General features: G+C 35.4%; 1 protein-coding gene and 1 long non-coding RNA gene across 2 annotated transcripts in view; both read right to left on the bottom strand.

Moving 5' to 3' along the window:
• Positions 1–9,698: 9,698 nt before the first annotated feature.
• LOC102667004 (WD repeat-containing protein 43) overlaps positions 9,699–23,615 on the bottom strand; it is a 28,388-nt gene continuing 14,471 nt past the window's right edge. The window contains exons 4-5 of the mRNA XM_014762700.2: positions 10,195–10,741; positions 9,699–9,895 (exon numbers count right to left, since the gene is read on the bottom strand). Of these exons, the coding sequence (XP_014618186.2) occupies positions 9,714–9,895; positions 10,195–10,741 (729 nt within the window). The 3' untranslated portion in view covers positions 9,699–9,713. The remainder of the gene's footprint in view (positions 9,896–10,194; positions 10,742–23,615) is intronic.
• Positions 15,514–17,639, bottom strand: LOC121172939 (uncharacterized). Its single transcript, XR_005886873.1, has 3 exons — positions 17,570–17,639; positions 17,262–17,462; positions 15,514–15,634 (listed from the first exon to the last, which is right to left on the bottom strand). It is a non-coding gene; the product is annotated as an uncharacterized lncRNA (long non-coding RNA).

Consider the following 23,615-nt stretch of genomic DNA (forward strand, 5'->3'; position numbering starts at 1 on the left):
AAAAGAGAAGATTTAGAAGCAATTTCATTCATTAGCATGTTTAGATACATAAAAGGTTTGGTACATAAGTTAACATTCTTACTTTAGCATGCAGAGTAAACACAATCAACCTATAAATATCAAAATACTCATACAAAGACACAAATTTGTTCATATCTATAAGCAAGGGAAGAAAAAGAGCAATTCACCAATTTGTCCATATAGATATGCAAGGCAATAAAAAGAACAATTCACCTATGTTCTTTGTTGTGAAGAGCTTTTGCAAAACAGCAATGCCCTACAAGTAACTTAGTAAATTGATCTCTCTAGATAGGGATCATAACCATTGAATTGAAACAAGATAAGAAAATTAAATAAGGTTCTTACCTATGTAGTAAGAACTTATTCCTACACTAAAATATCTCTCACTATAAGTCTATATAGCTACAGTGTAATTTTTTTTAGTATTTAAAAGTTTTACACTGAAAATATGCTAGCCACAAATTCTTTTATTTGAATATTTAGATTATTTAATGTTATTTGATATATTTATATTTATTGCATATTAACAACCTATCTTTCTGTCAAAATTTCCTTTATTTTTTTTGTTTTATTTATTTTTAATCAATAAGAAGTGTGCACTTTGTCTTTTTTACTTGATTTTGTGTAAACCTATTCGTAAAATATAATTTTTTCTCATATTTATTGCTATTAAGTAAGTTCTTTTACTAATTGATTTGTTAGTTTTGTCACCCTACTTTGAATGGTACATGATGTAACTAATTAACACTTCTAAGTCTTGACTTATAATTTCATTTTTTAAAATTAGGTGACTGCAGAGCAAGTTCATCGTCAACATCATTGAGGAAGATTTGTTCAACTGTTATTTTTAGTGTTCTGTCAATGTCAAATACTTTTACTATAACTTCTAAATTGCATTTAGGTGTTTGATATTCCTAAACTAGTATTTGAACTGTGTTTGGTAATTTTGCATTTGTGACTTATGATCTATAAATTTGGGAATGTTATAATTGTTATGGTTTTTTACAATTTTATTTTTAAGCTACATATTTGGCGTATGTTAGTTTCACCAGTTTATGTTGTTGAAGATAACCCTTAAATTAGGCAACAAAAGATGATTCAATTTATACAAAAAATACAATAATTACTGATTATTGGGTTTGTAGTTTCAGTGCATGGATTTAATGTTAGCCAGGTCCGTGACTTCATTTATGAAGTAGAGAGAATCCATTAAAGATTTGTTCCTTCAAACAATTTGTAAAATGACTTTTATGCAACTAATTTTTTTATAAGCAAAATGATATATTAAATGGTAGAGCACTAGGGATATCCCTACCCATTACTTCATTGTGTAGTCAAGAATATATATATATATATATATATATATATATATATATATATATATATATATATATATATATATATATATATATATATATATATATATATATATCTATAATCGTATATCCGCATATAATTCCATTTATTTTTTTCATTAGCATTATCTCCCTTAAAATTATCACATTTATACTCTCATCTAAATTTCCTTAAATTTATTTGCTTAACAAATGATGAAAAAGAGAACTATAAATGGAACAGCGGGAGGCTTTTTTGAGGATTGCAAAATTAGCTAGTTGGTTTTTCGCTTTTTTTTCATGGCCTTGGCTTTTTGTTTGAGATTCATTCGAACCCTTTCCATATCACATATGGAATTGTAGATACTAATTTTGTAGAAAATTTATTTGGAAAATAAGTTACTGCTTCTAAAGCATATATGCACATAAACTTATTAGATCATAGGTAACTTGATTCTCATAGTCAATTAGTATATTAAACATCTTATGCATGAGAACAATTCATAGATAATGATACTAATTGTCATAATTGGATCCAACCAATTTTGTTATCAAATAATTGTATAATAAACATGAGTTCAAAACATAACAAATTGGGATACAAAGATAATGTAGAAGGAAAGGAAAACAGAAAATGCACCTGAGTTGAGTGAGTCTGTCGTTCTGAGAAGCAAGTTGAAGTTGAACATGGATCTGAGGGATTGAGAAGAAGCAGCAAGCGACGTTGCAGAAAAAGCTCTTTCGCCATTCTCCCTCAGAAGAAGAAAAGGACAAATCCAAAGAGAGATTGCATTGTAGTATTATTTATTAAATAACTTGGTTGAGAGAGAGAGAGAGAGAGAGTAATGGGCAGGAGTGAAAAAGGAAACATGATGGGCGAAATTAAAACTGGATGAGAAGAAGAAGAGACTGAAAGAATGCTGCAACAGTGTCTTCAACTGATCCACCTTTGAATGCTGCAGCGTTTGAGGTGCCATTGCAATAGCTAGCTCCCTCCCCACCAGCAGCTTCAACTACTCCACCTTTGAATGTATGAGAAGAAGAAGAGACTGAAAGAATGTTGCAACAGCAATACACAACGTCGTTTGGGACTAATTTGCTGCATTAGCAACACACGTGGCACTAAAGTTGCCAACAATGCACCTCACTTACAGCGTTACTTTTAAATTTAATGGCAAGGACTATTTTGCAACACTTATGCAAAGATAGGGACTATTTTTTACATTTCAAAAAGATAGGGACGAATTTGCGAAATGGGTACAAAGACAGGGACCAAAAAGCCTATTCACTATTGTGAAAAGTGTTTATGCGCAATGTTAAAGGGAAAATATAGGATTCCTAGTAAGGAATCAGTGTTAAATTATAGCGCAATGTGTTGAACGTGTTTGAAACATAAGTGTGAGGTCGTGGGTATTGTATAATTCATGAGCAGTGTCTGCGTGCAAAAAAATTGTTTTAGGGGTTGGACTTGAATCAAGAAGGTGAGGCCTTAATGGATTCTTCGGAGTCTAGGCACTGGGGGTAAAAACATTTGGTTTGAGTGCTCCTTTAAGCCTATGTTGATACCATATGGTTGGAGCATTCTCGCAAAATTGACTGGTCACCTTATGATTTTACTTAGTGAGAGTGACCTGACATACCCATTGTGTGGTGTGTCTTGTTATGTACTCCTAAGAGCCCAGGGTGGTTTTTCACTGATATGGTACCAAATTGCATATAGGCTTGAGTCTTAGTATAATTATTGTATAACGCTTGCTAATTGTTTATTGTGAAATTGATAAGTGTTATTTCGTCTTGACCCGAGTGTATTATTCATGCGTAATGTGATTGGTGTTTGAGAAATGAATTTTAAATGATAAAGTGGTGAAATGACGTGGATTGCATTAAGTTGAGCTATGTTATAATTACTTCCATAATTTATTTTGATTACATCTTTTTTATTTGATTTATTTTTTTTACGTGATAACTCACTCCCTGTGTGTTATTTGTGTTTGGATCCTGTGATGATTTCGAACTTTGTGTTCGTAAGAGCAGATGACTTGGTGGATGACTTTAAAGAACCTTGTGCTAGAGGACGTTGAGACACATGCTCTAATAAGATGTGACATTGGAGATGAGTTTTTATTTTAAATCGCATGATGCTACTTTATTTTATTTTACCTCACTAATTTAACAAAATTTCTTTTGTAAACTTTGACGGCCTTGTTCTGAACCAAATATGTTTTAATAAGTTATATTTGGTAATAGCGAAGTAAATGTGAAACTTTTATCCACGTGAATTTATTTATCAGTATTTTTATATATTTTATTTATTTATTGTATGTCGAGGTAGAAGGTGTCACAACACGTTGCAATTTATTATCAAATTAAGTCCCTTGTTAGTCAAGTCGTTCCTTGTAATAAAATAAATCAAAACAATTTGCACCATATGCTCCAATTTTATATTTTTTTAAAACCTCAAGTTCCTTGGTATTAAAAAATTTAATATATAAAAAATTGGTGTGGGAAATAGGTGTTAAAAATGAATATTTGTTCTGATCCATTAAATTAACCGTATTGTATTATTTCATATTTATTATGTAGGCTTGAGAAAAGAAGTAAGAAGTTAAAATTTAGGGGTAAAATGAAAAAAAAAAAATCGATGAATAGACAAATTTCTTGTGTCCTTTATCATTAATTATTGGCCCGAGAGCTGAGTAAAACAAAAGGTGAGGCTGGAATTTAGCCGCATATATATAGTTTTCTTTATAAAAAAAACTGCATTTAAGAATCAAATTGTATTTATTTTTCCTTTATTTTTACATATATATTTACTTTTGTATTTAAACTTAATCTCATACCCTTTAAATTTCGGCAAGAGATCTAGCTCAGTTTGAGCAAGGCAGTTGTTGTTAACTGTCTGGTATTTCTCACAATTATTTTGGTGTAGATTTGGTATGATGATGAAAAAATGCGATATATGGAGCATAATGAGGTTTTATAAAGTAAGGCGAATGTGAAAGACATATTTCAGGCTCGACAATAGCTACAATCAAGTTATAATATTGGATAAACTACTTTGACATTTTGTAGCAAATAGTTAAAGTTCTTGATGGAACATGGATATCTTTAATCTATCTATTAGATTTAGAGTACTCAAAATAGATTTGACCTATTTTTAATATCTTCGTTCATGAGTGCTCTCCTCCGTCAGCTGGATCGCAGCGGCAAAGATTCCTCTTCCAAGGCCCATCTCATCGGTCTATCCTCGTAAAACCTTAACCGCACTCTCCCTCCTCTCTTCCCCAATGGAGGTCGAAGTCAAGATGCGTCTCGCCAACGCCAACGCCCACCGCTATGTCACCACTCTACTCTCGCCATTTCACGTCATCATCCACCGCCAGCAGAACCTCTTCTTCAATGGCACCGCCTCAGAGCTCTCTGTGCACCGCATTGTCCTTTGCCTCCGCTTCTACAGCTACGACGAGCGCTGCGTCGGTTCGCTGAAGGCGCGAGCGGTGCTAGTGGACGGTGTGAGCCGCGTGGAGGAGGACCCATGCTGTCTTCCGCTAGAGAGAGAGAGAGAGAAAGTGAGAAAAGCGAGAGAAAGAGAGAAAAGCAAGGATAAGAGAGAGAGAAAAAAAAAATGAGAAAAATATAACCATTCAAAGACGGTTGGGTAAACCCGTCTTTGTATAGAGTTTAACTACGACGGTCTTTTTAATAACCGTCCTTAAACTTACAACTTAATTACGATATTGCCATTCCATTCTCTTCAAAGATGGGTTCTACCAATAGATGTTATTGGCACGTCGTAGTAAAGAGGTTTTGTAGTAGTGACAACTAAACTAACTAACAATTAACACTGAAATGCTAAACATGGTTGAGATCAATCGTATGCTAATATCCACAACATGCACTTCCAATTCAAAATGTGTCAAGAACTACTGATTTAAATCTCAATTCTATGGTGCCCTCAAGAAGAGACCATAAAAGGATGCAAATACTAAGATTCTTACAAAATCAAAAGACATGGCAATCCTTTTTTAACAAAATCCTAAAATGCTAAAACCTCTCAATTTCAAGTGTTTCTCTTATTCACCAGAGTGCATGAGTGTTACCATCTCTCAATCACACACAATGAAAACCTCACTTTTGTTTTGCTTTTCTTCTCAAATGCAACATATATGTAATGCACACGATCATGTAAGCTTGTATTCTGGCTCGGCTTTGAAAAAGCTTTGGTTTTTCTTGATAAGTAAATAACACCAAGAGACAAAGAGAGCAATCATGGTTCACACCTCTTTTTGTCACAAAAGTGGAAGAGATCCCAAATCAAACAAATTTTCCAACCATGATCAATGAAATGCCTTACTATTCAGTGCAAGTATCAAACTTTTATTTGCCTTTTTTCCTTAATCTTCCTTTTCTTTTTCTTTTTTTTTTAACAGAAAATTGAACTATACACGATGTGATAACTTTATTCTTAAAATCCCATTATGTATTATTCCTTTTCATATCCTTAATTTGTGAAAAGTAAATTATTTTTCTTTTAGACCTTGGTTTTCGAGAAAGAAATTCATGGAAATTAAATTGTTTTTCTTTTGCGTCAAATCATGTCCTCATCATTATGGAAAACAAATGATAATATTTGCGACAAGAACTTTATAGTGTAATATTTTGATTCTTAACATAATATATAAAAATTAAACTCATTTAATTAACAATAAGAATAAGGATTTTTTTAATAAAAAATAGGAAAAAAAATAATAATCCAAATACTTTATTTTTGGCAATTGTAGGCAAATGATGGGTGAAGAACTTTCTGGATTGGGTATTAAAGAGTTAGGTAATCTAGAAAATAGACAGGAGATGAGTTTAAAGGATGTTCACATGAAAAAGGTATCATTGTTCAAAGTCAAAGGAAACCAAAGCTAGCTAGCTGATCATCCATTAAAATTTAAAATGGCATTGATCCCTTTCATTGTACATGCATGACTCTTACACATTTACTTATTTTTATTGTCTACGTGCAGGATCAAATTGTGATTGATGAGCTCAAAGAACTACACCAAAAGGTTTCAGGAATTTGGTTTTGTTCCTTTCAAATGATTCATAGGTACGTATTCCAACAAATTTCTGACAACTAATTTCAGAGTGCCTATTGTAGGGAAGCCTCTTTCATCAACAAAATGTAGAACTTAATAGAAAGATAAACTTCATCCGCAAGGAAAATGAAAAACTTCAAAAGGTATACAAAAGACATTCTGTATATTTTAGAATATGCATAGTGAAAAATCCTAGACATAGACAAGCAAAGCAAAGGGAGAGGCAGCTGGAAGCTAAGAATGTGATATGCTGAGTCGGCAAGAAACTAAATAATAACAGAAAGGCTAGTTCTGTTATAGAGAAACTAAACAAGATTATAAATGAAAATGAAATGAATATGTATATATACGCTCTAATACTCTAATATGGATAGTGCAGAAGACCAGCCAGCCATGGATTATGGCAACTGGAAATGCAAACTTGTATCTTCAATTGTTTGAGACATTACATACGACAAGTAAAAGAAATATAAATGTGTGTGTAAGTGTGCATGTTCAATTTGTGACCTAAACATTTGGAGACATATATGAGGAACTGAGGAACATAGCAAAACAAAACGCACAACCAGTTCATAAGCTTTGAATACATTATACACTACTAGAAAAATTGCTTTTTATGACACGTGATTTACGACGGTTATTTGAGGAACCGCTTTAGAAAGTGGTGCGGTGGCATTTTTGTAATTATTGTGTAACAAATTGCATTTTACGACGCACTTTCTATGGCGGTTATTGAAAATCGCCTTAGAATGTTATGTTTTATAAAATTTATGCCGGTTTTTAGAAAAAAACTGTCGTAATTCTAAAAATAAAAAAGGCAAAACTGCTTGCTCCTTTGTTTGAACCTCGCGGCTGTACCTTTCTGCTAGCTTTCGAGATTGCTTTGAACCCTAGACCTTTCTGCTTGCTCCTTTGTTTGAACCCTCGCTTTCTGCTTGCTCCTTCGTTTGAACCCTCGCGTGTTTGTTCACCTTGCTCCTTTCTTTGACATTGACCTCAACTCTTTGACATTGAAGCCCTACCCCTTCTTCCATTGAAGCTCCTTTCTTTGACATTGACCTCACCTCTTCGACTTCATCGCTCCAACTTCTCGGCTCGAAGTTTCGTGAAGACAGAGATTGGTTAGTCAGTTACTAACTTTGTTAGGGTAAGCTTATTTTAACCTTGTTTTAGGTTAACTGGTTCGTGTACTGTTGAAGAAAGGTCGCGGGTTCCATGTAATTTCTTTTAATGGTGATGTTTGGTAATTGTCGTTGCAGGGAAGACACGCGCATGTCATCGATGACTTGTTGATGAAGAAGCTGATGCATTTTTGAGTGGGCTGCAAACGGGTCAGTGTCTATTTCTTATTGAAGCTCTGGTTGATGTTCGTATGGTGTTTTATTAGTAAACCATATTTTGTCATTAGCTAAATTCTCAGCAAGTCCATCTAAGATATAAAAGTTTTTTTTAATGGATAGATTATAAACCAAAACTAAAATTACTGTCCCATACCTGAGCTGCCACTTCAGAATCAATGGGATTCTTTCCTAGCCCAATCCAGATTACTACAGCAAAAGCAACCACGATGATGAAAACTAGCAAAGTAACCTGGAAAATCACGAGTCATTATACACAAAGGAAATACATTGTAAAGAAAATTATTAGACAATTGAAAAAATCAAGGTGAAAATGATAGTGTAAAAATCAAAACTACATAAGAAACATTCGTTCCCCATACCAAAATCACAATCTTTTGCCGATTTCCAACACGAGCAAACCAAAAAGGAAAGCACTTTCTATGGCTATCTATGCTTGCTAAATTTGATTCATTTGAAGTGTTCTCCAGCAAAGGGTTGTCACAAAAACTTCCTTCATAGTCATCATCATCATATGCCTGATGGCAAAGGTCAACCCTGCAAAAGGAAACCCAAGTGCAATATAGAAACCAGTTCATATTTAGCAGTACAAGTGTCTAAAATTTGATGATATAGACAAACATCTGCAAAGCACAGGTACTTTCTCAATATTCATTCAATAAAGCACTGTTTTTTTCATGTAAATGTTAGCAGAAGACTTCTAGGGCTCCCCCCCCTCCAAAAAAAAAGCACACACCTTGAACCTTTTCTGCAGAAAATTTTTATGTTCTCTTCTCCAATATTTCACTCATTGCCATACCACCCCAATTTTGTTCTTATCTACCATTAAAGTTACTACCTACATAAGCATGGGTCTTTATTCTTATGGGTATTGGAATAGATACTCTAGTATCTTGCCTAGATCCTATCCATTTGCATCCCTACTAAAGAGGGTCTGCAAGTATAAGTACTTGCTATAAGTAAAACTTTTCTATCAAACATTGCGGGTTCACAAAACAAATTTAAATATCATAACAATAAGCAAGAATACATACCAGAAGGATAAAAGAAGAAGAAATGCTGCAAAAAAAAGTACTTTGGGGAAAGCTGCAAAACATTTTTCAGCAGTTCAGACATTTTAATGTAGGATAAATATATATCAGAGGTTTCTCAATATTTTTATTGAAAGGTCAAAATTGTGGTTGACCTTGAAATAATGGCGTTCAATATAAGAAGTTTTATGCAGACAAGCTAGCCTCTCATGGTCTTACTATACAGGACTATTTTTTCTGGGATTTAATTTTTAGTTTCATTAGTGAGGACTTTAACCAGAATAGGTTTGGTATTCCTAACTATAGGTTTAGATGATTGATCCTTGTTTTCACGGGTTCGGCTTATCCCCCCCTCCAGCTCTTGTTCTCTTTCATTTTTTTATGATGTTCTGCACATGATTGGTAGTGACAGGGGTGACAACCTAGCTGGGATGCCTGACTCTATTGAGATGCTCTTGCATGCCTTTTTTGTTCCAAAAAAAAGCATATATATAATGGTTCAGTTTTAACATCAAATGATTGACGAGTAATGACATTGCATTCATTAGATTGTCCTTTAAAAAAAATTAATATTATGAATAAACAATTGTACCACTGATTTATAACAAACAACAATGATGTATGTTACTCAGATATGTAAACACAAGCACAAATACCTAGAAGTGAATCAACCACATGAGAATCTCACTGTACATATTCTTTGCATGCAGGGTGGACTTGTTATTAAACATGAAATTTCCAAGTTGGTTAGCAAGAAATTCCATTTTCAGGAAAATAATAAAAGTGTTCAATTTATTGCTTAGCAAGAAAATATGGTAATAAACCAAAAAGAATATGTCCAGTCTCTGTAACAATAGATGCATTAATCAATCATGCATTTGTTCAAGAAAAAATCATATCGATACCTTCTATCTCAACAGAATCATCTTTACTACTTCTATGGAAATCATCAATTACATCCTTGTCCAGAGAGTTTTGAAATGCTTTCTCTTTCTCATGAGAATCAAAAACCTTAGGAATTGGAAGCAAGGCTTCCTCAGCATTAGCTCGGTCTAGTGCAGTAGCTGTCAATGTATAGGAACAGCAGTTAGTAACCTACAACAGGATCAGGCACACAATTACTAAGAAATATAAGATCAGCTTATTTTGGGGCATAGGTTCAAAATTAGTTATAGGATCAGATAGAAAAATTATGAGCACCAAAGCAAGCATGGAAAAAAATGGTAAGATATATAAACACATCTTAGGGTTCCCATCCCATATAATAGCTCAAACTTTTGAAATAGTTTATTATCGACAAAAATTAGTCAAAATAAGAGAATGCTCATGAGAAAGAGTTAATCAAAGGCACAAAAAGTCTTACCTGTTTGAGCATTTGTCCCCTTCTTATATTTGACAAGAGATTGACTCATTGGAAGAAGAACACCATCATGAGAGACATTCAATTTTATGTCCGCACCAGAATGCACTAGAATTTTTCTAAATGATGGTTTTACAAGCAACCCATAAACAAGAAAAACTTGCCCAGAGGCTGGCTTCTGGATGCCTTGTAATTTTGCAGCATATATTGCTGGCAGAGCTCCCTTGTAATTTCTGGAGGGCATGCCTTCTAAAGATAAGGATATTTTTGTGGGTTTTGTATTACACAGTTCTTCGATACTATTACCAAACCATAAATAACAAATGGCAATTTCTGAGATTGCCAAAACACATATGCCAACCTCATCATGTTCCCCACTATCAATGCACCTGCTATCAAGAAAGACAGCAGGGTGCTCCATCGCAAGAACACAACTAGCTGACTGCTTTTTAGCACCTTCTATCCTCCAAACAGCAACATATCTTTCTCCAATAGCAGACGAGAGGACATACTTCCCCTCTTCAGTGAAAAGCATGCATCGAACAGATCCCTGTTAATTAAACTAAAAACAATTGTTATACAAGCAACAAAATCATCACAATGACAAAAAAATTAATAAAAAAAGGGACGGCTCACTACTACAAAATCAGCTTTCTACGTCAGGACTTCTACGCCGGTTGCAAAGAACCGTCGTAGAAGGTGAATCGGTGGATGTTTGTAATTAAGCGCATGAGAACGATGATGTTTGCCGTTACCCGTCGTAGACATCCAGCTGTTGTGGCATTTCATAATTAGGTGGGTAAGTTACAAAGACGGTTTTTGGTGAATAACCGTCTTTGTATCGTTAATGGTAGCACGTGGCAACCACCTGAGTCGGCCCACCAGAATACAAAGACGGTGGTCTGGTGAGACCGTCTTTGTTTTTAAAGTACTTTCACGTGCCAGCCACGTGATTTGAGGATTCAAAATCCAAAGACGGCTGTATCCAGATACCCGTCTTTGGATTGTTGGTGGTTTCAAGTGTAGGCCACATGATTGGAGGCGTTCAAGTACCACGACGGTCCTCTCGAACACCCGACTTTGTATCGTTAATGGTTTCACGTGGAGGCCACCTGATTGGAGCCATTAAAGTACAAAGACGGTCTTTGGCCAAAACCCGTCTTTGTATGGTTACAGTATAAACACGTAATCATCTTCGTCATTTAGTTACGAAGACGGTCTTGCCCTAGACCCGTCTTCGTATTTAATGCGTCAACATAAAAAGACGGGTTTGTTAGAAGAGCCGTCGTTGTATGTTTTGTACAGACACGTGGCGGGCATCATTCAAAGACGGTCTTTTCTAGGACCCGTCGTTGTATCCCAAATTGTATCACGTTTACGGCACGTGCTTGTTACTTTCTCTTACTTTGGCGTGCCGTATCACTTCTTTACTCCATTTTTCGACTACTTGCCCTTACTTTGGCGCCCTAGCTACACAGACCTTCTTCTCCGACAAAGAGCTTCGTCTCTGACAAACAGCATCTCGTGTCCGTTGCCTGTTGTTCCGTTTGCAGCCGCCGCCGACAAAGGTAAGCCTGCATTTAGGTCTTCTTTGTCTATCCCTTCATTTGCATGTGTTATATTCCTTCATTCATTTGACGATTCTGCTTCCTTGTCGTCTCAGGCCCTTTGTTGTTGTTGGTTCTCTTCATCGTGGTGTACATCGTAGTGTTTAAGGAAGATAAGGTGGTTCCATAAGGTAAGATACATTGTGTGTTTTGTGACAGAAACTATGATTTTTGTTTAGGTTCTTATGTAATCTGCAGCTATGGCTTGTAATTTTATTTTTTTGCGTTTCAGTGGGGTTTAAAATCCAAAGACGAGCTTCGGGAACGGCCTGCTGCCATCCTTCATCAGTGGTGTCATCCTGTGCCACATTATCAGTTTCGTTGAGCATCGTTTGGTCTATTGTGCAAGTTAGTACACTGAACTTCATGAAACCCCCTATGTTTAATTTGAGCTTTAGATTTGCTGTCTCCATCCTTAGTTGTGTCTGTAATTGAATAAACTCGAATTATTTATAATGAAACATCAACATGTCCACTTTGAGACATCTCAGCAAATTAAAATAATAATAATGAAACATCTCAGCAATTTTTTCAGGATTGAGGGGGTGAAAAGTTCAATTCTAGACAAAACATAATATATAGACTGACACAGTTCTGAAGAGTTGTCAATAAACGATAACCCTACCACGTATTGTAATATCTATAAAGTATAAACACATTTAACGAATATACATGTACCCTAAAATTAAAATCAAACTACAGTAGCGCAAATATATATACCTTCTTGCTTGTCTCTCAACTTCAACCAGGGTCAATTATGGGAAAGTCCATCATGCCTGCGCCATATTGATCTCAATAATTCAAGGAAAAACCTATATTTTTCCAACCCTTGGATTTCCTTCAGTCTAATTTCACATATAAATACTATTACTCAATTAGTAATGGAAACAATATGGAGGACATGCTGTAAATCATTGTCACTGCTTGTCTACCTAGAAGCTCTTCCCAGTGTTACTTTCAAATCTTGCTTTCTTTGCATCCATTGTTGAGCGAATATAAGAGCCATCAACCTGAACAACCGAGCTGGGAATTATTAGTTGTGAGGAACTTTCCCTATTATGACTCGCATGGGCATGATCATAATCTATGTAAGGAGGATTGTAGCAATCCAAAAGAGTTGCAGTAGTTTTAGTTATTGATGTATTTGTGCTGTCTTGGACACTTCCATCCAAAAGAGAATTATCTTTTCTTTCTGCAGCCACTTTCTCTGTACAAAATCAATCCAATTCCTCCTTCATTTTCTCAGTACCCTCATTTAATCATTTTTCGTGCTCTCACATACAGCCTGTTTGCCTGCCACACTCTAACACATTCTACCTACCCCAAAAGTTCTGCGACTAATTCTCTAACCCCCCAAAGCACCAAACTGATCAAAAGATTTGGTGAACAAAACAAACAAGTTGTACTTGGTAACCATATCCTTCCTTCTTCTACTTCTTCAATCTGTTACATCTCAATTTGTTACACCTCTTAACTCTGATGGGATTCACCTGCTTAAATTCAAATACTCCATCCTCAGCGACCCATTATCAGTCTTAAAGAACTGGAACTACGACGATGTAACACCATGTTCATGGCATGGTGTTGCATGCATGCAGTGAAATTGGAGCCCCTGGTACCCCTGACTTTTTCAGAGTAACTAGCTTGGCCCTTCCCAATAGCCAGCTTTTGGGTTCCATTTCTGAAGACTTAGGCTTGATCCAATACCTTCGCCACATTGATCTTTCCAACAACTTCCTCAATGGCTCTCTACCCAACACTATCTTCAACTCTTCTGAACTTCATGTACTTTCCCTCTCAAACAATGTTATCTCCGGTGAACTACCTCAGCTAATTGGTAAAATGACAAACCTTAAACTTCTCAACCTCTCCGACAATGCCTTTGGCGGTTTGATCCCAGAAAAGCTGTCTACTTTACCAAACTTAACCTTTGTTTCTTTGAAGAGTAACTACTTTTCTGGTAGTGTCCCTAACGGGTTCAACTACGTGGACATTCTGGATCTGTCCTCCAATTTGCTCAATGGTTCTTTGCCAAATGAATTTGGCTGCGAAAGCTTGCGCTACTTGAACCTCTCTTACAACAAAATTTCTGGAACAATACCGCCAGCATTCGTGAAACAGATTCCTGTAAACACAACACTGGACCTCTCGTTCAACAATCTGACAGGGCCAATACGAGGATCTCAAGCGTTGCTCAACCAGAAGACAGAGTTTCTATCAGGGAATGCTGATCTCTGTGGTAAGCCTTTGAAGATTCTTTGCACTGTTCCCTCTACTATGTCCTCTGCTCCACCCAATGTCACCACATCTTCACCAGCCATTGCAGCCATACCAAAAACAATTGACTCAACCCCTTCAACAAAGTCAACAGGAAGCACCACCAGTTCTCAGAATGTGTCACAAAGTGGCCTAAAACCTGCCAGCATAGCAGCGATTGTGGTAGGAGACTTAGCTGGCATGGCCATTCTGGCCCTCATCGTTCTCTTCATGTGTTAACGTTCTAGTAGGACATTTTCTGTATTTGATGACCATAAACTGATAAATAAATGTTATTTTATATGAACAATCTATAGCCCTTATTTTTTTTTGTTTAGATTGAATCTTTCTTGGTAACTAATATGAATTTTGTTATTCTTATGTTATGAGCAGTAATTTGGGCTAATTGGAAATTTAATTTCAATTACTGCTTTGTTGTAATTCATACAGCATTTTTTTGCACAAAAATTAATGTGGTGGATTAAAAGATATAGACAGAATTATATTTGTTTACATAAAATTGAAAATGGAAGTATACATGCAGGGGCCATGGCCCCAAGTTTTTTCACAAAGTGTGTTTAAAATACCATGTAAAAAGAATTACGGCCGATTCCCTTAAAATTTATGAAAAAATATTTAAAATAATACATGTAGTTAACACTGAAGGGGAGAAAAAAAAGAAGAGGAAAGTGTAAGTATAATAAATAATATAATGTGATAGTGTGTTGGTAAAAAGTGAGATAAAAATAAATTAAAGGTAATAATAAAGTATTTGTAATGTTGAAGTGCACATATATAATTATACAAAATCATTTTATATATGTAATTATTTTTTCATTTCTCATAGATTACCTCTATTCACATAGCACTGTAGTTAAAATATTAATTATTAGAGTAGCAGCAATAGATTTGTCAAGTTGGGGTGAAGAAATAAATTATTAACTTCTAACAATTGGTTTACTGTCAATATGAGCTTTATGTTCGAAATACATATCGTCTTTTTTATTTTTTTATCAGTAAAGCAATTCTTGATATATGTAAAACAAAGTCAGAACATTAAACATGAACTTGACAAATAAAATCTAGAACATACCCTTTTTTGCCTTGGAGCGATCAGCAATACTTCCCACATTCACCATAAGCGTACATATACATAGTCTGTTAATCTGTTCATAAACCTGATGTAAGCAATTCTCCAAGGACGCCACAGTAGTAATGACAGAATTGAATAAAATGGCTAGCCGGATCAGCTGGAAGAGCTCCTATACCCCGGATCCATCTCATGGATTCCCACCACAGCCCCTTAGTCATTTTGCAGTGGAAGAAAAGATGTCGAGCCTCCTCATGCTGACAGCCACAAAGAGGGCACGTAATATCCTGAATAGGAATGCTTCTTCTGGACAAATTTCCCCTAGTGGGGAGTCTATCCAAAAACAACCTCCAAGAGATTCTTACCTTGCAGACATGAAAGCCATCCCCAAACCTGATCCATTGTGACATCTACATGCCGTATCATTGCAAACCTGATCTTAGTAAACCTTCTAGAATCTCAGGACTTAAGCTGCTAGGGAATAGATAGGCTACAGTGAGAGATAAAAAAATCATTACACTAAGCTCGACTTCGTAATTCACACATATCTAAGAAATCTTGAGTGTCAAAAAAATAATGAATCTACATAATTAAACCATAAATTAGGACACATCCAGAATAAAAAGGTTATTATTATATAACAAAAGAATGACATCAAGTATCAAAATTTGCAAATGTATGCATCATTACATCTTATAACTAGATTTTCATAAGCATTTAGTTTTATTTGTATAGGTACCAACATTCAAACCCAAAACAGGATCAAGATTCTTTTCTTTAGTGTTAATCTCTTTTTCTGTTACAGCAGAAGTGAACAAAAAAAAAAAAAAAACTTCCACAGTGAAACAATAGTATCATGGCCATAAATTTAAAGGCTTTGCTTCACACAATAGCTAGCTATCAATCATTTCCATTGTCACCATCACCTTCACACAATATTAATATTTCTCTAATATATAATCTTTTATTCCAAAAAGAACCACATTGTAAGAATAATGTTAGCTATAAATTGATAAAAAAAACCCAAGTGCATAACCAGCTGAGTCAACAAGTCACTGGTTTAACCTCTAAACTTGTAGAGTCAAATGGAATTACATTGGATCTATGACATGGCTGATTCATTTAGTGATTTAAATTGATTAGTTGATTGATTCCCAAGCCAATCTGAGTCCAGTTTGATAGAACAGGTAATAACTCTAATGTTTAAAGCATGTTTCACAACTATTATTTCTCCAATTTCGATTGTTTTCATGAAGGAAAAAACTCAGGTAGAAGAGAATTGAAAGCATAATAATATAATTAGTATTATTGTTGTTGTGGTGGTGATGGTGGACAATATTTTGGTAATTAAGCACTTAACTTGTTAACCATAATATCTTTTTTGAGGTTACTTAATTAACCAGTTAATTAACCACAATATCACCAGAACAATATTTTGGTTTTTTTGTAAATCCTTTACATATGCAGAGGTATAGTGTGTGGTCAAAAACAGAAAGGTGTCGCATTCCAGCTACTCTTAAGTCTGGATTTATGAACTTGCTAACCAAATAAGAGAGGACAATGATTTTGAGCATTTACAAATGATAGAAACATGAAAGTTGTTTTTACCAAAAATGGGTCAATTAAGATTTAATCACCAATTGGATTTTAAAGAGGATTGTTTTAAACAAAGATTAAGAAATAGAATTGCATCAAATGTTTGGAAAGTAAAATTCAATTAAAAAACCATAAAAGAAAAGAACAAGCCTACTCTATAGACACTTGATAGCAAGGATAAAATCCTTAACGTGAAAAGGTTTATAAAAATTTTAATGTACCTGCTCAATGAAGCTGCCATGGTTACAAAAAGAACAGTCAGCAACAAATTAACCTTAAGGAAGAATAATAAGCTAGACAGAAAAAATAATTTCTTATTATCATCTATAAGCAATTATAAATTCTAGGTGGAAATTGAAACAGATTGGCTTGGCATGAGCTATACATTTTAATAATTATCTAATTCTACAAAGTATTGGTCATCTCTGTTGTGTGCTACTGCTAGTATCAGCTTTAATCCCCAAAAGAGCCTTTAACAGGGAATTTTGCTATGAGTATATATCTACAAGCTATTTGATTACCTTCATGTGAGTATATATAGATATATGCTATAACCTCAGTATTTATCAGGTATTGTGGGCATCTAGTTAGCTTCAGATTCTATAGCTGCAAGACTCTTCACACTCATAACCAGCACATATAAAACAGTCCTTCAAGTGATCCAAGCCATGCACCCTGAGATGAGTCATGCTTGTATTGGTTTTCCTCTTCTGCTTTAAAACCTATACAACCAAATAATACACTTTAAGATTAGCAACCATCTGAAAACCAAAATATAGGAGAATTTTTAAAATTGAAAGCTGAAAGGCTGAGAGGATATCATGCTCACTATGTCCATATGTTTTATAGCACACAATGGAGATAACTGAATCAGAGAACTTGTCCTCAAAAAGCAGTTCTCCAGACATGATACTCCATATTGTTTGTTTTTGTTCCTGCTAGTACAGGATTCCTTCTATGTATATCTTGAAGTACCTCTGGTACTTTTTATTAATATAAATTATCTTTGCATTTCAAAAAAAAAAAATACTATTTAATACCTTTAACAACTAGAAAGAGTAAAAAAAAAGAAAAATAAGAACAGAAATACCAAGATATTAATGGATGTATAAAATTATGAATGATTCATATATTACTAGGATGTTCTTATATGATAGTATTGATATACTGTTATACAATGTACAAGATTTATTTGTTTAATCATAATAAGTGCAAATTATTGTGACTGCTTTACTTAATGGATGTCTTACGATTGAATTTCATTGTGACACACAATATGTTATGCTTAATTTTGGACACCTTGTGGATTTTGCATTAATTTGTTGGATGTTTTGTGCAGTCTGGATGCTGTAAACCTGCAGAAGAATGGCAGTTTAGCTATGTGAATCCAACGACATGGACGAAGCCCACAAATGTGACTAATCAGAGCAATCCAATTGACTCTTGAATTTGATATTGAGTATTAAGGTGATTATTACATAACTCTCCTCATTAACCAGTGCTTAGGACAAGCTATATATAAGACCATATAGGTATATACAGTTCGCTAAATATCTAAACATAGCAAATAATTACTACCTTTTTAATAAGTTGCTTTTTGACAATATTTTAGCTTTTTTTTTCTTGTTATATATGCTCTGATCTAATATGAAGTGGAAATTGAACTCCTGGTCCCAGAAAATCCTGTATTTAATCATGATAATAGTATTTTCTATGAACAAGCTGTTTTGCTTTATTTTTTTCTGGGTTGATTCTGATATGAAAGCATTGACTTGAATTTGATTTCAAAGTATATTATGTGCTTAAGTATAGTTCATGTGATATTGAAAAATAATAAATTTGGTAGCTTTGTGTTTAATTTTCTTATAATCAGCAGTATGCAACTTGGATTAAAAAATTAAATTTCAATTTATTGTTGGTTGTAATTGATATGGTTAAGGACACTAGCATAACTCCTATCTTATAACTGTGAATTGAAGTATCCAAAGCTACCTTCCTCAAATAAAGTGCCTCAGATAAAACAACCCCAAATGAGTACACATCTGATTTCTTGGTCAATTGATGCGTCCTGAAATATTCAGGATCCAAGTATCCAAAGCTACCTTTCAAGGGTGTACTAACATGACCTTGATTGCGGATTCGATCTTTTGATAGCCACTTTGAACCCATTATCAATAACACGCTTGTAAACCTTTCCAAACCCTCCTACCCCTATCACATTTGACTCATCAAAATTCTTGGTCGCTTGTTTCATCTCTTGTAAGGACAAATAACAGCACAATCCTTGAGCCATGGCTGATATGTTGGCACTACCAACACTCTATAATTAGATGAATATAAGGTCTAATATCTCCAATCCATTACGAAATGTAAATATGGTAGATCCATTTCCTCTCTTTCTCGTTTTTGGCTTAAATTTCCCCCGTCCCTCTCTTCTTTTCATCTGATATGAAGTTGATGCTATGGACCTCATTCCCCTATTATATGTTCATTCTTCCCTACCATGTTCTTTTCCAATAAGTCCAAACATCTGCTTGGACATTGTTATTCTTAAACCTTTTCTCCATTTGTTAAATTTCGTTGTTTGTCTGTTCATTTGGCTTAGGAAAGCTGTGATTGCAAAGGACGAATTGCAGCTTCTTATCTCATATACAACATTTGTTGTTCTGCCTCCCATCATCATGCTCTGTATTAGACAACACTGAGCATGGACCGATCTTGGATTACAGCACCTCGCATAAGCGAAGCTTATCAACATGGGGTTGAAGAGTTTTTGTCATTTGCCGAAATACATTCAGCAACCACAGATGGCAACTTTTTCTGCCCTTGTGTTAAATGTGTCAATGGGAGGCGTCATTCGTTGGATGACATTAGATCGCATCTGATATGTGATGGCTTTAGCCCGACGTACACAAAGTGGATATGGCATGGTGAGTTGGTTGGTCATACAGCAACATGTCCACCTCATCCGGTTGAGCTACAAAGCGGAGATCTCATGGAAGACATGATACGTGATCTTGGGCAAGAGGGCTTTCGGGAGTGTCATGCAGATATTTACGATGCTCTTCAAACAGATGCGCATACGCCATTGTATGGTGGAGTGACAAAAGCTTCACAGAGTTGGTTTTGTTATTGAAAAATATGTTTCCTGAACATAACAGCTTACCGAAGAGTCACTACGAGGCGAAAAAGATATTATGTCCCGTAGGCTTGGAGTACCAAAGAATCCATGCATGTCCGAATGATTGCCTTCTCTACAAAAATGAGTTTCTGGATATGCGATTCTGCCCCACTTGCGGACTTTCACGGTACAAGGCCAACGATGGGGAAGGTACTGAAGGTTCAGCCACCGCTAGTAGTCGTCCAGCAAAGGTTTGTTGGTATTTGCCAATAATTCCTAGGTTGAAGCGGTTGTTTGCGAGTGAACAGGATTCTAAATACTTAAGGTGGCATATAGATGAAAGAAGAATGGATGGTATGATCAGGCACCCCGCTGATTGTACACAATGGAAGACATTTGACTCCTTGTATCCATCTTTTGCACAAGAGCCTAGAAACCTAAGGCTTGCGCTTGCCTCAGATGGAATGAATCGCTTTGGTAACTTGACCACCAATCATAGTTCGTGGCCGGTATTATTAATGATTTACAACTTTCCTCCATGGTTGTCCATGAAGCGCAAATATATGTTGCTCTCTATGATGATAGCTGGTCCAAAACAACCCGGAAATGATATTGATGTGTACTTGGCTCCTTTGATAGAAGACTTGACCAAACTGTGGGTTGATGGGGTTGAAGTGTATGATGCAAATGCTAAACAGTCATTCAACTTGCGTGCAATGCTCTTCTGTACGATTAACGATTTTCCCGCTTATGGTAATTTGAGCGGATACAGTGTCAAAGGACACCATGCATGTCCTATTTGTGAAAAAAATACTTGTTACATCCAACTAACCCATGGGAAGAAGACAGTGTATGCAAGGCACAGAAGATTTTTAAGCCGAAATCACCCATATCGGCGTTTGAAGAAGCCATTTAATGGAGATAATGAGGTTGAAATAGCGCCTGAACCATTATCTGCTCATGATGTTTACCAAAGGGTCAGAGACATAGAAACTACCTTTGGTAAGACACAAAAAAAGGACATGTCTGCGAAGAACATTTGGAAAAAAAGGTCAATATTCTTCGATCTCCCATATTGGTGCAATCTGGATGTTCGGCATTGTTTGGACGTTATGCATGTGGAGAAGAATGTGTGTGATAGTTTGATTGGCACCCTCCTTAACATTAAGGGGAAGACAAAGGATGGTGTAAAATCTCGACAGGATTTGGTTGAATTGGGTATACGGGAGCAACTACATCCAGTTTTACGAGGTGCTAGGACATATTTGCCCCCAGCATGTTACACAATGTCCACAGCTGAGAAAAAAAGTTTTTGTCATTGTCTAGCAAATGTCAAAGTTCCTCAAGGATACTCTTCAAATATGAAGAGGCTTGTGTCAATTAAGGAATTGAAATTGATTGGCCTGAAATCCCATGATTGCCACGTACTAATGCAACAACTTTTACCAGTGACCATTCGTGGAATCTTGCCTGAAAAAGTTCGTAATACCATCACTCGCTTGTGTTTTTTCTTTAATGCTATATGCAGCAAGGTTATTGACCCATCGCAGTTGGATATTTTGGAGAATGAAGCTGCCATTATTGTCTGTGAATTGGAGATGTATTTTCCCCCCTCATTCTTTGACATAATGATCCATTTAATTGTTCATCTGGTTCGCGAGGTTAGGTTGTGTGGCCCGGTTTATTTACGATGGATGTATCCGGTTGAAAGGTTCATGAAGGTGCTGAAAGGATACACAAAGAACCAATATCGTCCAGAAGCAAGCATAGTTGAAAGATATGTTGCTGAAGAAGCAATAGAGTTTTCATCAAATTATATAACTAACGCACAACCAGTCGATGTTCCTCAAAATCGACATCAACCCTCGAGTCAAGGTAGGGGAACTCGAGGATTTGATGTTGTCACCATGAATTTGCAAAGGCTGTCCCAAGCGCATCTATATGCGTTAAACAACACAGCAGAGGTGATGTCGTATTTACATTCTCACAAAAACCAATTGTCAGCTAAAAACCCAAGAATGAACAAGATGAAGTTGTTGCAGGAACATAATAGAACTTTTGTCAACTGGTTCAGGCAGTGCATTTTTGCCGATGCCATAGCTTCCGAAACCCTCCGACTATTAGCCCTTGGCCCAAATCTGAATGTGCCCACCTGGCAGGGATATGATATCAATGGCTATGCTTTCTACACAAAGTCACAGGATGAAAGAAGTACCATGCAGAACAGCGGGGTTAGTGTTGAGGGTGAGGCAGCTCACTTTAGTAGTGTTTCTGATAACAATCCCATTAACGCATCAATGCCGTACTACGGAGTCATTGAAGATATATGGGAGCTGGATTACGGTCAATTTAGAGTTCCTGTGTTTAGTTGTCGATGGGTTCATGCGAATACAGGGGTCCGCAAAGACAAAATGGCCTTTACCTTAGTTGACCTAAAAAAAGGTGGTTACAATGATGAGCCATTTATAATGGCAGTGCAGGCCAGGCAAGTTTTTTATGTTGAAGATCCGTCTGACCCTACTTGGTCCGTGGTTATACAAGGCAGAAAATTTGATATGATCGACTATAGTCATTATGCACCCTTTGATGTGACTGATATGCCACCTGTAAATGACCAAATACCTGTGATTGAGGCCACCGACGAAGATGATGTTGAACATGCAATGAGACATGACCATCATGAAGGGCTATGGGAAAATAACGACACCTAACTGCCTTTCATTATAGTGGTAATGTCAACCTGCATAACTGCGTAATTTACTTAGAGTACAATAGTGTCAGCAATGACACCAATCAGCTTATGTCGCTCATTAACACAACTGACATTATTCCTCACCCACACCCCGCTTCCTAAATTAATCTATAATAACCACTCTCTTGCCTAAATATTCATACTTTCACCATTATTAAATACTCCATTTAAATTAGGTTCAACTAGGTTCAGTAAGTAAAAATAGGTTACTAAATTGATTCCATCTTTTTATATCCCGCCCCATAACTTCTTTTCATAATATTTACTAAGTTCATTTACTTTTATTATGACTTTATTATTATTCTCATTTATGATAAATATATAAGTATTTAAAACTAAATAAAATGTATAATAAAAAACAAAAACTGATTTTATCTTTAATTTTTATATGAATAAATAAGTATATTTTTTCTCTAAAAGTAGTAGTATTAATTAATAGTCTGATGTGTCTTGATAAATTAATACTCCTTTCACTCATTTCGTAGTATAAAATAAATACTAATTAACTAGCTAGCCCCGCCCATAAATTCATAGTTGTAATGTCAACATTATGTTTGTTTTTGAAATGTCGTTTTGCTTAGTGTGTGTTGTAGTCTGAAATTTCACAGATGACATTTCATGTTCCTAATTGATGGGTTTTTCTGGAACAGGACCATTACAGCAAGTGAGGGATCATCACCAGGAAACAGCTCTCATTGTAAGTTTGCATGCTTCACATACCTTAGTTGTGTTTGCATCTCCAAAAGAATACTATTTTCTTATGAATGATGACAATGCTTTTGTGTTTGCATTTTGTGAATTTAACAATTATTTGGTCTGTTGATAATTTGTTTGATTAGTTTAACTATTTTAGTTATTTGATTATGATATTAACATGCCTAGGAAATGAATTTCGTAAATGAAGTTATCTAGTTAGTAGGACGAATTTTCACTATACTAACTGGTAGTATAAATTATGTTTATAAATTACTATAAATTGTTACATGTCTATCACATATAAAT

This window comes from Glycine max, chromosome 10 (assembly GCF_000004515.6).
Source record: "Glycine max cultivar Williams 82 chromosome 10, Glycine_max_v4.0, whole genome shotgun sequence".
Taxonomy (NCBI): domain Eukaryota; kingdom Viridiplantae; phylum Streptophyta; class Magnoliopsida; order Fabales; family Fabaceae; genus Glycine; species Glycine max.